Source organism: Lathamus discolor, chromosome 14 (genome assembly GCF_037157495.1).
Source record: "Lathamus discolor isolate bLatDis1 chromosome 14, bLatDis1.hap1, whole genome shotgun sequence".
Classification (NCBI taxonomy): domain Eukaryota; kingdom Metazoa; phylum Chordata; class Aves; order Psittaciformes; family Psittacidae; genus Lathamus; species Lathamus discolor.
Genome location: NC_088897.1, coordinates 10,311,221 through 10,327,508, shown reverse-complemented (window position 1 = coordinate 10,327,508; position 16,288 = coordinate 10,311,221). Strand labels below are relative to the sequence as shown.

General features: G+C 60.1%; 1 protein-coding gene across 1 annotated transcript in view; it reads right to left on the bottom strand.

The window, feature by feature from the left end:
• The window catches only part of RTN4RL1 (reticulon 4 receptor like 1), a 29,959-nt gene extending 15,316 nt beyond the window's left edge, over positions 1 to 14,643 (bottom strand). The window contains exon 1 of the mRNA XM_065694515.1: positions 14,558 to 14,643. Coding sequence (XP_065550587.1) covers positions 14,558 to 14,570 — 13 coding nt within the window. The 5' untranslated portion in view covers positions 14,571 to 14,643. The remainder of the gene's footprint in view (positions 1 to 14,557) is intronic.
• Positions 14,644 to 16,288: the final 1,645 nt, after the last annotated feature.

Genomic DNA, 16,288 nt, shown 5'->3' with positions numbered 1-16,288 from the left:
TAACGCACATACCCGCTCTGAGCTCACCATAGCCTCTTGTCTGCCCTGGTATCTACTGAGCTCCTGGAGGCATCAGGGAGTTCACAGCCACCCACTGAGTCCTACTGGAGTCTAATAATAGAGCCCCGGCGTCGCACCAGCACAGAGCCGGAGCAGCCACGTCTGGCAGGGAGAGGCCACCGCTGGCTGCCTCCGCCTGCCCGTGCTGCTGCCTGCTCAGCCGGAAGAGAAGCCACCGGAGCTGCAGAACAGGCAGCATCCACCCCACCATGCTCCCAGCTTGACGCTGGTGTGAGCATCCTCGGCGCTCGGTGGCCGGTCCCCCTCCCGCTTTGATTCCCCTGCTGTGATTTTCGCTCCAATAAGTGCTGAGCTTCTGCCAGCCTCCGACAAGCTTCCTCTGGGGCTCTTACAAAGAAACCCCTGCCACATCTTCCCGTGCTGTTGCTCTCCCAGCGAGGGCACAGAGCAGCCCCTGCGTGCTGCAGGCATTGCCGGCGCCTGAGCATCCTCAAACAGCATCCTTCATCCTCTCGCCCTTTATCCCATCCCTCATCCCCCAGCTCCCAGGAAAGCCAGCACAGCTGGAAACCGCGCTGGCACTTACTGGAATAACCTTTCAGGTTTCATTTAGCACTCCTCGCTTCCCACCCCACCTTCCCATCGTCAGCACTTTGCTAATTACAACTTTTAAGTCCCTGCACACAGGAAGCCCGAGAGAGGCCACTGCCATAAGGGTTCCCTTGGCTCCCTATCACTGCTCCATCCCCAAATGAAGGACCAGCCTAACAAGGGGTTGTGCAGCACTGACTGCAGCCTGGTCCCGCTCCCAGCTCACCCCGCAAGCTTCCCACTTCGGGAACAGAGCAGTACATCCTGGCTGACCAAAATCCCGGGCACAATCCCTGCTGGGAGCATAAATCAGTGCGTGGCTGGGCAGGGAGGAGGCAGGAGGTCCTGCCGGCTATCCGAGCGCGCTGTCTGCCTCAGCCTTATTCAATTATAGCTCTCTAGTTGAGCATCTGAGCCCGGCGCGGCGGGGACCGGCCCCGGGAGGGAGGTGGGTTACAGCTCCTAATTCAATCACGGAGCAGAGGCGATGGCGCAGCAGTGAGGGAGAAGAGCCATCGCTGTCCATGCAGAGAGCGGCTTCCAAAGCTCCCAGATGCGTTTCCCCATCCACTGGGAATGGTTTCATGCCTCTGCTAAGGGCTAGGGCTGGGATGAAGCTGCAGCCCCAGGTCTGGTCCAGCCCTGGTGTTGGTAGAGGGGAGCAGAGCATCGGTGCCAGTGCGTGTGTTTGCACTGGTAAAGACCACTCGCACTAAGGGTGGGATGCTCCTGGCCCTGCCACCCCACAGCTTCCAGCACGAAGAGGAAACAGGCCAAGGAGCCATCGTTTCAGGACGGGTCTGAAGTGGTTTTTACAGAAGTCCAACCAAACAGATAAAGTTCCATTTCCCAACTGACACCGTGAACCAGCGAGCGTGACTAAAACTTGGGGGGGGGGGGGGAATTGCACAGCATTTCTGCTGTGCTCAGGCGTTCAGGTGATGCTCATGGCAATGAACCTTCCCCAGTTACTCAGGGAGATGAGGACAGAGGGACATAATCAGGTGAGAAAGAAGGAGGAGGGAGCTGGGAAGGCGGATGCTTCCCCTGCAAGCATTTGCAAGGTCAACACTAAAAGTGGGGCAGAGCAAGGATCTGGCTCAGGCAAAGGAGCTGGACCACAGCGGGATGCTCGGCTGGAGGATGATGAACACCCAGCGCCCGCACCAGCACTAAATTACCCAGCTGAGGGCTAAGGGAGACACGGAGACAAGGTCGTGGTCCCACTGGAGCTCCGGCTGGGTTGGCTCCTGCCTCTGCGGTAGCAAATTCAATCGTGGCGAATAACAGAGTGGAACAAAACCCTGCAATGCAATCAAACCTCCTGGTGTCTTGTTCACCTGGGGCTTGTGCAGGAGGCAGCACGGCCTCTGCGGGGAACCCAGCAAGGAGAAGGGAGGGTTTGGAATGGACTTTGGGGTGCTTTTCATGGATAACGGGGTCACCCCGCTGCCACCCAGGCTCCTGGGGACAGCAGTGGGAGCGCTGGGTTTCCCAGCAAGGGGGAGATGCTGCTTCCTTAAGAAGCAGGGAGGTGAAATCCAATTGTGCAGCATCCACAGCTGCCATTAACCTGTCTGTGTACTCCTGCGGCTGCCCATTCCTCTCCTCCTGACAGCCGGGGTGCCCCGCACACGCTGGGGCTGTGTTTCTGCCTGATGAACCGGGCCACCGATGCTTCTCTGGTGCTGTGCTCTGCTTCCAAAGTGGAGAGCTGGCTAAATATCCCCTGGGGAGCCACGGCGCGGGTTACCGGGGCAGGAGAAACGGTGGCAGGGCATGGTTGATGGCTACAGCAGGAGCAAATCTCGGCTCCAAACTGGGGGACAGGAAAGGAAATGGGTCCTCAAGGGATAGAGGGGAGGTTGAGATGAGATATTCGGAAGAAGTGGGTGATGCGGCGCTGGCACAGGGTGCCCAGAGGAGCTGCGGCTGCCCCATCCCTGGCAGTGCTCAAGGCCAGGTTGGACACAGGGGCTTGGAGCAAGCTGCTCCAGTGGAAGGGGTCCCTGCCCGTGGCAGGGGTTGGAACTGGATGAGCTTTAAGGTCCCTTCAACCCAAACCATTCCATGATTCCATGATGCCACGATCCTATGATACAGTTTATGGCACCATCTCCACCCAGCACAGCCCATGGGACACGGCAGGGCTCTAAACCCTCGCTTCTGTTGCCAGTTTTGGAATCACAGGCAGGTTTATGCCAGGATGAATGTGTTGCTGGAGGCGGCAGGGTGGGCATTAGAGCGTTCTGGACCACAGGCCATTCAACCCCACACTCCCCCCTGGCCCACGGAGAGAGGCTGAAAGCAAGCTAATGGAGAGGGCAGGAGAAGGGGAGGCAGAAGGGAGGCGGGGAGCAAGGCGGGAGGCGATTGCAGCCGCAGCAGCCGCCTCTCCTCTCTGCATCCCGGCTCCATTTGCAGATTTATTAAATCGGGAGCCAATTCCAACATAATTCCTTTCAAGCAGCTCCACCTCGCAGGTGTGCGGAGTTTAGTGGAGATAAAGAAAACCATTACAGAGAGACAGCAATCTTCAAAGCCCACCTCGCGGACCTGGGAGGAATAAAAACACTAGCCCGTGCCAACGCGCAATTAAGTTGCAGAATGCTCCTGCTCCGTGCAAAGCTCCGTCCCTGCAGAGAGCAGGCCTTGAAGGCAATTTCCCCACAGCCTGCTCGGCATTCACTCCAAAATGCCTCTTAGAAACAACACGTGAATTAGTTTCCCCCCTCTCTGCTTCCTTCTTCCTCCCTCTTTGCGCTTGCTCCATCACGCTCAGATGGATGCAGGCAGGTCTGGAGGGGATGAGGTTCATCCTGATTCCGGGGGTCCCATCTGCATGGGGCATGGCTCTGCTCCATCCTCTGGTCATGTCAGATCCATGAACCAGGAATCTTTAGAGCTTATCCACGGAGAGCAAAGCCAGCGTGGCTCCGCCTGGGGAGGTTTTACTGACTATTCCCAACTGCTGGAACTTCGCATCCCTTATTCATGGGTCACTCTCTGCTCGGTGGTTAATTAAAAATGCATAATTAACCTGTGGAACGCACTGCCACAAGGTACCGGGAAGGCCAGGAGCTTAGCGGGATTCAAGGGAGGATTATACGTTTAAATGGATAATGGGAACATCTGCTGGTACATTAACAGGGATCAAGGGGAATTAGGGAGAAGAGCCCGGCTCTTTGCAGGATGCGGGAGGGCATCCCCAGGGCTGGTCCCTGACCTCAGCAGGGACACCAGCACAGGCTTGGGGAGCCAGGTTTTGGGCCTAAGTGGGTATCATGAGGGATGAGGCAGTGATGCTGCTGTCACTGCAGGGCTGGTTGGTGGCAATGGGACGGTCACTTCACCATCAACTCCCTGCCAGCAGCCACCTCTTGGACACCCCAAGGACACCCTGATAGCTCAGCCACAGCACCCTTAAAACCCCAGGGGAGCATCCATCAGCTGCAGCACCTCCTGCAGACGATACCACGCTTGCATACAAGGAGAAGGGCTTCGCGCTACTCTGCTACTGCGATTGCCGAGCTCCCAAGCTACAACACACAACCGGGAAGCCAAGGGAAGTGCAGGAAATGCAAGACCAAGCCTTGCCCATGCTGGCCGTGCAGCATAGCCCAGCTCCAGAGTGTGCAGCCCATGCAAGGAGCAGTTGCTGGAGGTCTGCAGCCTCCGGACAGCACATTGCTCCCAGGGCACAGATGCTTCTACCTGTTGCATCATGCCCATCCCCACTGGTCCGCAGACACCTCTCACCATCCCCTCTCGCACAGACCACTCTCTGCTTCATTTTCATCCACCCGCCACAGAAGTCTCCTTAGACAAGCCAGCAACTGCAGAGCAAACTCCAGTTGATGGCAGGATTATTACATCCCTGTCAGCAAACCCCTCTAGGTTCAAGTGGCGGCTCTTTTGCATCGTAAATCTGATGCTCCAGCATTAGAATGGTTTAGGTTGGAAGGGAGCTTAAAGCTCATCCAGTTCCAGCCCCCTGCCATGGGCAGGGACACCTTCCACTAGCACTAAGTGACGGCTGGAGAAGGCCTGGGCACCATGATGTTTCGGGGTGCAGAAGCATTGAGGACCCTCAGCAATGGCCCTGAGACCTGGGGGGCATCATCCTCAGCCCTTCATCCATCACCACTACCCGGCACAACTCCGGCTTTGCAGCAGCTTGGAGCAAGAAGAGCATCATCCCGTACCTGGGGGAGATGCTGGAACCCAGAGGATGCTCAATGATCCCCAGGATGCTCCCACTCACCCTACACATCATTTTGGAGCTGACCCCATGGATGCAGCAAGCTGGAGCACCCGGAGGCATTCCAGGTGTCACGGATACCCCGTCCATCCTCACTGCCCACCCCATGGGATTGAGACTGGCTGCAGCACATCGTGCTCAGCCTGCCGAGCGCGGAGGGGACCTGCCGGGCCGGGGTTAATCTCGTTGTCACACTTTCCCTCCCTTCTTGCTGGCTCGGCTCGCTTTGACCCGCTGTGAAATTGTGGCCAACAGCACTGAATATTTTAAGAGCAGCAATGCAGTGGTGGCCGCACGGAGGAGCAGCAAGGCAGGCCGGGAGCTGGGCTGGGCCCTCGCCTTCCTCCCCCCCCCCCCTTCCCTGCCACCACCAACCCATTAGCACAGTTCAGGGAAACCTGAAAAATTCAGAAGACACTGAAATATGCAGCATTTTGCTCTCTCTGGAAATGACGCGCTTCGCTTCCCAGATGCTCCCGAGGAGGAGGCTGTAAATAAGCAGCTCCATGGCACGGGGGCTGCCGCAGAGCTCCCATTGACACCCTGCTCCCCATCCTTGCTCCGTGCTCATGGGCGCTAACACCCGTCCTTCCTAGTGTGATGTGGAGGTACCGGCCGTTCAAAGACCTTCACCTCTCCGTCCTTGTGGGCTGCTCTTTGCACCTTATCCCTATAGGATATCTGCTTGCTGCATCCCTCCTCCCTTGGGTCAGGAGGACGGCTGGACGCCGGTGCCGCAGGACCGGATGCAAACACCTCTCCTCAGCACTTCTGCTATCTGGGGCACAGCAGAGCAGCAGCAACAGCAGCAGCAGCAAGGAATTAGAACAAAAAAATAAAGGAAAAGCAAAAAAAAAAAACCCTATTTGCATAAACCTCCCCAAAAGAGGAGCCAGAGCCTGATTGTGGAGAGCGGGTGCAGCTGCGAGCATCCGATGGGGACCACTGGAGCTGATAGCAACAGTAAGGAGTAAAGGAGCATCATCTGGACCAGGGGATGCTTTGCCACTGGGTGCCTGCATGTCCCCAGAGTGCTGACACTCCATCCAGGAGTGACACTGGGACACTTGTGCATTCAGGTCTTCAGAGGGCAGATTAATCGCCGTGTGCTGGATCTGTCACGCACGGGGTTATATATTCCTGTTGGAATTTACAAGTAGTTCTGTCTGAGAAATAAACAACCGGAGATAAAAATTACATTGTCACCGTGCAGGTGTGATCGATGGAAGAGACAAGTCCTCGGAATGCCGGCGAGGAGCCACATGGACAACATGCCCAGCAAGCACCGGCCAGGAGGTGCCAAAGGGGCTCGGGGAAAGAACCGCCCCCAGCTTGTTGTGTCCCCATCCCAAAGGGAAAGGTGGGGATGGCCACTTAAGCCTTTCCCAAGTGGGATAGATGCTGAATGCTGGAGAAAACAATGCTGGGATGGGTGATGAGGAGGAGGACCTGCAGAGCAGCCATGGCAAGGATGCCTGGGGCAGAGCAGTCAGCAGCAAAAGGGACTGCATCCCACAGGTCAGCACCTTCTTTGGAGCCCCCAGCCCTCCTCTCCATTGTGTTTCCAAGGTCAGCGATGGGCAGAAGTCAAAGGCAGGCAACCACAACCCCTGGGGACCAAGCTGCAAGGAGGATTAATGCCCTTTGCACCAGGCCTCTTCGCTTTGGTTTCTCCTTCATCTTTCTCTGCTTCCCATGGCTGCATTGGCTTTGTCACGGCGTCGCAGAGCACATCACTTGACGGGGTCACTGCCACTCCCTGGGGAGGGACAGGCATTGCCTCCTTCACAGCTTAAATCTGAAGTCGCACTGCAAAAAGCACCACATGGATCCACTTCCCAAGGAGCCAGGGCCCTGGAGATGTCAAAACCAGCTGTGGACTCCAATGCTGGTGCCTCGCTCCAGGCTATCAGCCCGGCAGCCGGTCCCACAACTGCCTTCAGTCTATTAATAAACCCGGAGCAGCTGCTGGAGCCTCTGCCGAGCCGGTCCTCGGGATTTATCCACATTACTCTGCCTTATCAGCCATGCTTTTCACAAGCACTTAAATTCAGGAGGAAAAGGGAAAAGTGAAATCAGATAGAAACGCAGGTCTGTTTGCTGTTTTCTCCAATGAAATGGTTCTGGGTAAACAGCAGACGCCTTTGATGAAATCCCAGCAGGCTTAAACAATAAAGCTGGTTACAAACTCAATCTGGCGCAGATATCAGATCTGAAATTGTTGGGAAAAAAAAACCCCAGGAAAACATGTCAACAGTTTCTAATGCTGCTGCAAAACTTCCTCGGCACCTTGCCACGAGCCTCTGCTGATGCAGGACCCGCGCCGCTGCGGCTCTCCTTCCCCTGGGGAGTCCTGCTTCTGCACCCTCCTGTATCCCCCGAGCTGCAGGAGGATGCTCGGCATCACCTTGGAGACATGAGATGGACCTTTCCCCGCTCCGGGCTCGGGTTGATTTCCAGCTGTAAACCCAGTTGCCATCCTCAGGCACAGGCTGGCTGGAGCATCGCGGTACTGGAGGTCTGGCAGGGTTGGATGTTCCTCTTGGTCCATCCCAGGGATAGCATTCAGTGCTGGGTTTATCCACCAAGGACAATTGGCTTTTCCATGGAGAAACAATTTGCCACTGTGGTGGCAAAGAAGTGCATCCCAGTGCTTCTCTTGAGTTTTGCATCCAGTGTGCCACATCTGCATCCCAGGGCAGGACAAGGCTGTGTGGTGATGCACGGGTCCATCCCATGGAATGCCTGGCTGGGACACGGCTCAGCCCCAATCCTAAACCCATGGCACAGGCTGGTGGGCACAACAAGGACTTGTCCAGCTGTGTTGGGGCAAAAGGGGATGTGGCAGCTCCCGTTGATGAGTGTTGGAACAACAGGGACCATCCAAGCTCAGAAAACACACGGAGCCAGAGCGCAATGAGGCAGGTCCCACACTGGCATTGTTGGGGCTGGCACCAGCATTTCCCAAACAGCAAACAGCATCTCTGGGGGACACCAGGGATGCAGGTCCCCATTGAGGACCAAGGAAAAAGGCAAGAGGCTGAGGAGGTGGAGGAGAAGGAGGCAGCAGGTCTGGTCACACCAAGAGTGAGGACAGTGTCTCGGCCCAGGTTATGAAGCCAGTGCCAGCTCTGGGGGTGTCTGGGGTCCCACACCTCCATCCATGAGGGAGCTGCTCCCTTAGTGTGGGAACAGAACTCCAGCTTTCCACGTCAGATCCATCCCTACACACCCCCCCTGCAGAAGCCCTCAGCCTGTAGCTGATACCCAACACAGCTCATGTCCTGTGTGGCAGCAGGACCAGGGATGCCTGTGCTGGAGCAGCAGCAGAGCCCTCATCCCTCCTGACAGCCGAAGAGGACAAAAGGGGATACAGGAGAGGAAAAGCAGGGCAGGAGGAGGAAGAGGAGGAGGAGGAGGAAGGCAGCAGCCCCGGGGGGGGGGGCACAAGGGACCAAGCCTGAGCTCCGGTGGAGCACACATGGTGGACCTGACCCCTCTGCGGAGGTTGCCTTCGCCATCGATCCCTGCTGCACTCAGGCTCATTAGGGCTTGGGAGCTGCTGCGAGCGGCTGCTGGAGGAGACAGACGGGGGGGAGCGCTCGCCGTGGCTCCCTGGATCCTATTAAATATTTACTTTGTTTTGTTTTGTTTTTTCCCAGCTCCATTGATCTGAGATGGGGCTGGGGGGGGGGGGGGGGGGGTGGGCGGGAGGGAGGCGCTCGGATGCTGGGAGGGAAGAGCAGAGGCAACGGCTGGGATGCAAAACAGGGATAAGACCCTGCCAGGGCGCTCCCGCTGTCCCCACGGGCACCCTGTGCTGCACCGGCACAGAGCTGCTCCCCCCACATCCATTCATCCCCCTCCAGCACCGGGATCACCCCAGCACAAGCAGGCTGTAGCGATGCGGCTCCCCCGCTCCCCATCCCACACCAACCCCGTCCCAAGGGATGCAGGACGGAGGAGGGATGCCCAACGCGACGGGAGCACATTGCAGGGGGTATTCCCATACCCAGGGCTGGGATGTGCCCCCTGCAGCCAGGCTGGGCCCCGAGCGTGGCCACGGAGCCGGCGCTGTTTCTATTTTGAGAGGAGCTCTACTGGAAAATGAACAAAAGCCAAGGGAAGCTATAAATAGCCTCCGCCTTCACACCAGCGCCTCCTCCACCCCAGCATCCCACGGCCGGGGTGGGGGGGTCCCGCAGCATCCCTGCCATCAACCTCCCCTCATCATTCTCCAGCCAACATCCCCATCTGAAACCCAGAGGGACTTAAAGCACTGAGGACTATTTGCAGCCGAAGCCTGGGAACAACGGCTTTGCCAAGTTACCCAGTGCCTCCTGAGGGATTTGCCACTGCCCATCCAGGCTCTGCACCCTTCGGGATGCATTCAGCTCCCTGAGGATGCTCCTGTCACCCCAGCGCATCCCTCCCTGGCCCCGGCTGCGATTGGTGGGGAGCAGGGAGAGCCGAGCGGCTCGGGCAGACCTACTTTCAAGGCTTTAATCCTTTTTGCTTAAAGGATCTTTTCTTTCTCTCTCTCTCTCTCCCCCCCCCCCCCCTTTCTTTTTTTCCTCCCTTTCCACATGGCAAAGATGGGGTCTGATCAGAGGAGAGACGCAGGGAGCTGACAAGCTGCAGCGTACGGAGAGAAAGGAGAAAGAAATACATATTTATTACCCTCAATTATTAAGAAACAGATAGCAGCAGATCTTAGGCCCTGGCAGAGGCACTGCGGAGCCGTTTGGATGAGGACTATTTTGTTTTTTAAATTCCATTGAAATTATAATGCGCCGGGCTTGTTAGCACAAACACCCCGGCACATCCCTGCTGAGGGGGCTCATCCCGGCCCCGCTCCCGCTGTGCTGCCCATAGGGTGGCTGTATCCAGCATGTGGGATTTGCAGCTCGGGAGGGTAGAAGCAGCCTTTGCGCTCCTTTGCCTTCATACTGGGGGGATCAGAGGGGCTCTGCACTATGCAACTGCATCGCCATGCCCGTTGATGCCCGGTTGGGTGAAGGTCTTGTGGATGATGGAGCTCACCAGAGGCTTGTCACAGGGATGCTCTCCATGCTCAAGGATGGGCTTTGCACCCCTGGAATAGCACCATAAGCATCCGTGGCCATGGGAGCGGGGTTTCCCTGAGCAAACCAGTGCAAACACAGCTGGGAAGGGAAAAAGCAGCAATTCCCAAGTGCAGCACAGGGGCTGGCAGAGCCGCTGGCACCTCCCCTCCGCTTGCAGGGCTGTCTCTGCGAGGAACCCTGCCAGCGCAGCAGCCCAAATCCCTCCTGCTGCTGCTGCTCCCCGGTAAACAATGGCTGCAGCCTCCCCGTGTGAGGGTGATGCTAGGACATGGGGTGCACATGGAGCATCCCTGATGCCATCCGGCTCCAGTGCTGCGCTCTCCCCATGGCCAGGTACCACCGGGATGTGATGGACCACGACGGACACCCAGCCTGCCGTGCCATCACCTCGCCAGGGCCCAAACCTGCCGTTCCATCCTGCTGGCCATGAGCTGGGAAGAGACACTGGAAGTGTCACAGCGCTACCAGGCATCACAAAAAGCTGCTCACCAAAGCCAGGCTGACTCCAAGCTGCCGTGCTGGCTCCAAGCTGCTGTGCCAGCACAGCCGGGAAGCAAGCAGCCGGCGGGCACATGTGCTGTTAAAGAGGAAAAGGAGCTTTCTGCACCAAATGGAGCATTTTCTGCTTAATAACCACCCCCCACCCCCCCCAATCCTAATCTGCACAAAGAAGATTGTCCTCCTTGTATCTCCCCATCCCGCATCTGCCGCTGCCAGCACTTAGCACACGGCAGAGGCACTGCTGCCCCATCAGCTGCTGGGAAATAGGGATGTGATGCCCGGTGTTGGGCACAAGCGTTTCCTCTGTCAGTGCTGAGCATCCATCATTTGTCATCAGTAAAAATAATACTCCTAAAAGTGTCCCCCCTGATTGCCAGGCGGCAGGCGCAGGGCTGTGGGTTTCCATGGCGATGCCGTTCCGCAGGGATGGTACAGGGGGGATCAGTGATTCCTCAGTTTGGGAGATGGGACGTGGCGCTGACATCGGGAGCAGGGACAGCACCGGCTGTGCTGCCGGTGGAGCGACCTGAGGCCAAGCCAGATCATCCCCTCCTTGGACTCAGGCAGCATCACCCAAACCAGCAGGGAAGAACCTCACTGGAGAGGACAAGGATGCTTCTGCATCCCAGAGGTGCCCCTGGGGCCATGCCCTGCATCCCTTGCACATGCAGGCACATGGAACCCCTGGCTCCTCCTCATTGATTCCCATCAGTATCCTGTTTGCTCCCAGCCCCATATCACCCTATGGCCTCCCACTTGTTGCCTCCACTCCTAAATCAGACTCCAGCCTCCTTTGGTGGGTGCTGGACTGGGGCAGCGCCTCACCCATCCGAAACAACAGCCACCATTGCTCGGGTGCTGGTGCCTTGCTTGAGTGCTGCTGCCTGCTGCTCCACCAAAGCTCTTTTAAAGACATGATCTGCTGTTAATAACCACTTTATACCCAACGTGGCTAAACCCTGGGATTGCACTTTGCAAACAAAGCCTGAGTTTTCTGCTGGAGCAGCTCCATGGGTTGGGAATGGGGAGCAGCATCACCCATATGGGGCAAAGTGGGACTGGTGGTTGCCCCCTCAACGCTGTGGGGCTGAAATAGCCATGTCTTGGGTCACTCCTCTGCAAGGGGGGTTTGCCCCCATGCTGCTCCAGGCGTGGACAAGGGCATCACTGGGAGCTGGATACACCCCAGTGGGGGGTATCCCTGACTGCCCATAGCTCACATCACATCCCTCCAGGCTCCTGTTCTTCCCTGCTTGGTTTTCGCTTCCAAATGGGGTTTTTGGCTCTTGATAAAGGATGTTTCCAGCAGCCCCAGTCCCTGTCTGGTCCCCAGGGAACAACATCCCACTTGCGGTCTCATCCTGCAAATCACAGGGACCCAGTGCCCGTGGCTCCAGCAGGCTCGAGTGCCCTGGGGAAAGGTAGGTGTGAAATCACACCAGAAGATGCCTATTTTGAAGTTTCCAGGTTTACTGGTGCTTTTAGGGTAGCGTTTCCACCTGGAATGTCACCTGCAATCTCAAGCAGCCGGATGGGACCACAGGGCACCGGTGCAGCACTTGGGGCAAAAGGTGGGAATAGCGTTTATCCAAGCATGGACACAGTTCTGACCCTGCCAGGCTCCATCAATGCGGGTCACTGAGCAGCGACGGCTCCTTCGCATCCCGGCTCTGGCTCCAGGCAGGTCTCGCCTGCCCAATCCCCCCTTTATTCCCCCCCCCAGCACCACCACAAGGACAGCCTGGACCACATCCTGCCCGGCCCCCAGCCACCTCCCTCTCTTCACCAGGCACAGAGAGCTTGTGGCTTCCTCTCAGCTCTTTAGGAGATTAAACTTTTATAAGCAGAAAGGTTTCTGGGCTCTTGGCTCCACGGCGCAGGAACCGCAGCCCAGGCTGTGCCCGCACCCTGCCCGCCGGCTGCTCCCATGCAGGGATGGACAGGGCTGGATGCCCCATCGATGGGCTGAGCAACGGCAGGGACAAGGCTGCCCATGACCTTGGTGGCATCCTTGACCTGGAAATCTCCTTCTCCTGCGTTGCCAGCGTTGCACTGCTGCCTGCCGCCACCTCAGGCAGGGTGCATGGCACAGGGCTGGTCCTGCTGGCACCCTCGCCCATGCTGTCACCCACTGCCATGCCACCGACGATGTCCCAGTGCCCAAAATCCTCCCTGGATCCTGCCTAGTGCCTTCGCAGCTGGAGCTCTGGAGTGCAGGAGGCCCAAAATACCCACAGGCATCACAGTGCTGCCCCAACCATGCTGCCACCCGACGTGTGAAGCCATCCATCCCCTGGAGAAGGCACACGGAGCTGCTTACCCCTTGGAGACATCCCCTGAGCTCAGCTCCTGCTGCCCCAATCCTTCCACATCCCTCATCCCTGATCCCAACAATAGGATGGGGAAGGCGCTGGCAGTGCCACCATCAGCCTGCGTTGCTTCCCGTCAGCACAGCCTTGTGCTGTCGCATCCCTCAGCAAAACCCTGAGCCCCACGGAGGGGTTTGACCCCGGTCCTGCGCCCCGGTGGCAGCTCTCCCCATCTCCCCTCACCTCACTGTGGGGTGTCCCCTCTGCACCCCAACTGAGGCAAAGGCTGGGGTCTGGAGACACCCGGTGATGGGGAGACAGGGAGGGCAGAGCCTTTGGGTGGGATGGAGGCCTCCTCTAACTGCCTGTTGAATTATTCAGGAACGGCATTAACTTATAAATGAGTGTGTTTGACTGATTTTGTGGTTGGTGTACAGATAAATTCTAATGAAAGACAGCTACAAGATTTTAAATAATTAATTAGGCTGCCACTTAACAAAGCCTATTTGGCACTCTATTTCCTTGCTTAACAAGACAAAAACTTTAAGAATAGGCTGTGCATTAGCCCACAGGCTCTTCAATTTGCATTTTGTTTTCCCAGCTCCAGAAATGAAAGCTGTAGATCTTGACCTTAACAGGCTACCCCTGGTGGGATGCAACCCTGCCGCCTGCCTCTACCTCAGGATCCCAGTTTTCCAGCCTGGATGATGCTTTTTCTCCAGGTAGCAGCATCAAGGCTGAGAACTGAGGCTGGGAACCGGAGCTGCTCCATGGGCTCAGGGTTTATTCCCAAGACCGCCAGCCTGGCTGGGTTAACACGCTGAACAAAGCCGAAGCTGGAGCTGGAGAAAGGAGCATCCAAGCCGCAAGGTGACATTCCTCCCGGTGGGATAAAGCTTCCCAGTGGGAAAAAGCATCCCCGGGATGGCAGCAGGGTCTGTGCCGTGCCTGGAGGTCTGCACCCCGATGCTGGGGGTGCTGGCACAGCATTGGTACCTTCACCCGCCGCCGGAGCCTCGCTGGAGAGGGGCATGTGGTGACGGTGGTGGTGAGGGCTGGGCCCGGGGCTGTGTGGTTCACCCCAAACTGGGGTGTGGGGTGGGAATGCGGGGTCCGGCCGGGATCCCCGCCGCTGTCCCCGCTATCGCCCCAGGGCTGACCGGGCTGCGGCGGGGCCCGGGGTCCTGCACGGCCCCCGTCCCGTCCCGGACCCCCGGGGGGGAACCGGCTTCTCCCGTCGCTGTGATGTCAAAAAGCTCCCCTATGATGTCCCAGGCGGTTGCCATGGAAATAAGCGTGATGTCACAGCGGAGCGAATCTCCTCGGGGGGGCGGAACGGGACAGCTCGCCCCAACTTCCCCGCAGACCCCCCCCCCCCCCGCGTCCCCCGCTGAGCCCCGTTTCCCGTTCCCTCGCTTCAGCGGACGAGCACCGACGCCCCCCCGCGCCCGCCGCGGCTCCGCTGCCTCCGGGACCCGCCGAACCCCGGGACCCGCGGGACCCGCCGCGTCCCCGGTCCTGCGGGACCGGGCGCTCGCCGCGCCTCCATCCCGCTCCTCCCGCTCTCCCTCCTTCCCCGCCGCGCTGCGCTCCCTCCGTGCGCCGCCGGTGCCGCTACCCGGGGACCCCAGGGGGTACCCGAGCACCGGTGGCGGCGCCGGTAACGCGGCGGCGGCGGGGGGCGCCCGGCGGCGCAGCCCCAACTTCGGCGGGGAGACAAACTTCGGGGCCGGCCCCGCTGCCCCCGGTGCCCGCGGTACGCGGTGCCCTCCCGGTGCGGCGCTCACCTTGGCGGAGCATCTTGGAGCCGGGGCGGGCGCGGTCTCCCGGCGGCGGCGGCGGCGGCGGCGGCGGCAGCGGCGCTCAGAGCCGCGGGCGCGGCAGCGGCGAGCGGCAGCGGTAGCGGTGGCTGCTGCTGCACCGGGAACACGGAGCCGGGGCCCGGGCGAGCGGCCCCCGCGGGGGCATGGCGGGCCGAGCCGCAGCGGCACCGGGGAGCGCCGGCCCCGGAGCACCGGGAGCGCCGGCCGCGCCTGTGCCCGCCGCGCGTCCCGCCGCCGGCTTTTAGGGGGGAGCCGCCCCCTCGGGGCTGGGGCCGCCGCCGCCCCCCACCCCCTCGGACCGAGCCTATAAAGGGGCGCCCGGTGCCGGTGCCGCGCTGCCTGCAGCGGCGGGCAGGGCTGGGCAGGGCGGGGCGGGGCAGCGACGGGGCGGGCAGGACCGGGCTGGGCTGGGCTGGGCTGGGCGAGCCCGGCCGGGCCCCCCCTTTTCCTCCGCCGCCGCCGCCGCCTCTCCCGCCTCCCGTGGACAGTTCGTGAAAGTGCCGCTGCTCCCGTTCCCCTCTCTCCCCCCCCCCCCCCCCCCCCGCTACCCCCGGTCCCCTCCGCCCCACCGGCGGTCACAGCCCAGCGCTGCCCCCCCGGGGCTCTGCGGTCCCCCTGGGACTCGGCCGTCGTCCCCGCACCATCATCGTCCCCTCCGCCGTCGTTCCGTGTCGTCGTGTGTCCCCACCCCCGCTGTCCCGGTAAAGCATCGGGGGTCTGCTCCACGACCCGTGCGCGCCTGCCAGGCTCACGGCTGTCTCCGCGGTCCCGTCTGCCCAGCGCCGGCCATGCGGCTCCCCGGGGACCTGCCGTCCCTTCCGCCTCTCATCGCTTCCTCCGTCCCCCGGTGTCCCTCCGCGTCCCGTTACCGGATCGGTCTCCCTGCTGTTCCCGCTGTCCCCTCCGCGCCCGCACGGTCCCTGTCACCCCCTCCCGTGCTTTCCGCCCTGTATCGTTCCTTCCGCCCTACCGGGTCACTGCTATCCCACCGGGATCACGGGTGCTCCACCGGGAGCTCTGCTGTCCCCTCTCCCCTCCCTGGTCCCTGCTGTCCCCGCACTCCTCAGCGAGTTCCTAACGTCCCACTGGAGCTCCGCTGCCCCCGGGCTGTCCCTTCTCTCCCTCTCCGGTCCCTTTCTCCTCCTCCCCTCTGTCCCGTTAACCCACCGGGAGCGCTGCCGTCCCCACCGCCCCGCCCGGGTCCCCGCTATGCCCGGGGGCATCCCGCTGTCCCCCCGGGTCCACTGCCCCCCCCGGGGGTCCCCCTGCCCCAGGGGTCCCTCCTGCCCCACCCCTCGCATGGATTTGGCTTCTGCTCCGTGACACGGGTGGGAGAGGACATGGCAGCAGCTCCGGTGCCTTCGCCGCATCCCTGTATTAACGTTGCCACCGGCAGCCCCGGAGCCGTCATCACCGGTATGGAGACACGGCGGGGGGGCCACCTCCCCGGTGCAAAACGTGGCATCCCGACCACCACAGCGCTTAATACATCCCACCGCACACCCATAGGCCCATCGGGCACCGTGTGCGTGACCCATCGCTCCCCTCCGCACCGCCCGTCCCGTCGGTCTCCTCCCGGTTCGCTCCCCACCCCTCCCCTACACTCGATCTCTCGGCCGGCGACTGCTCCGGCCTAGCGCGGGGCTCGCTTATTGCTGCCTTCCCGCCTTCACGTGCTCCAGAGCAATGGCGGCC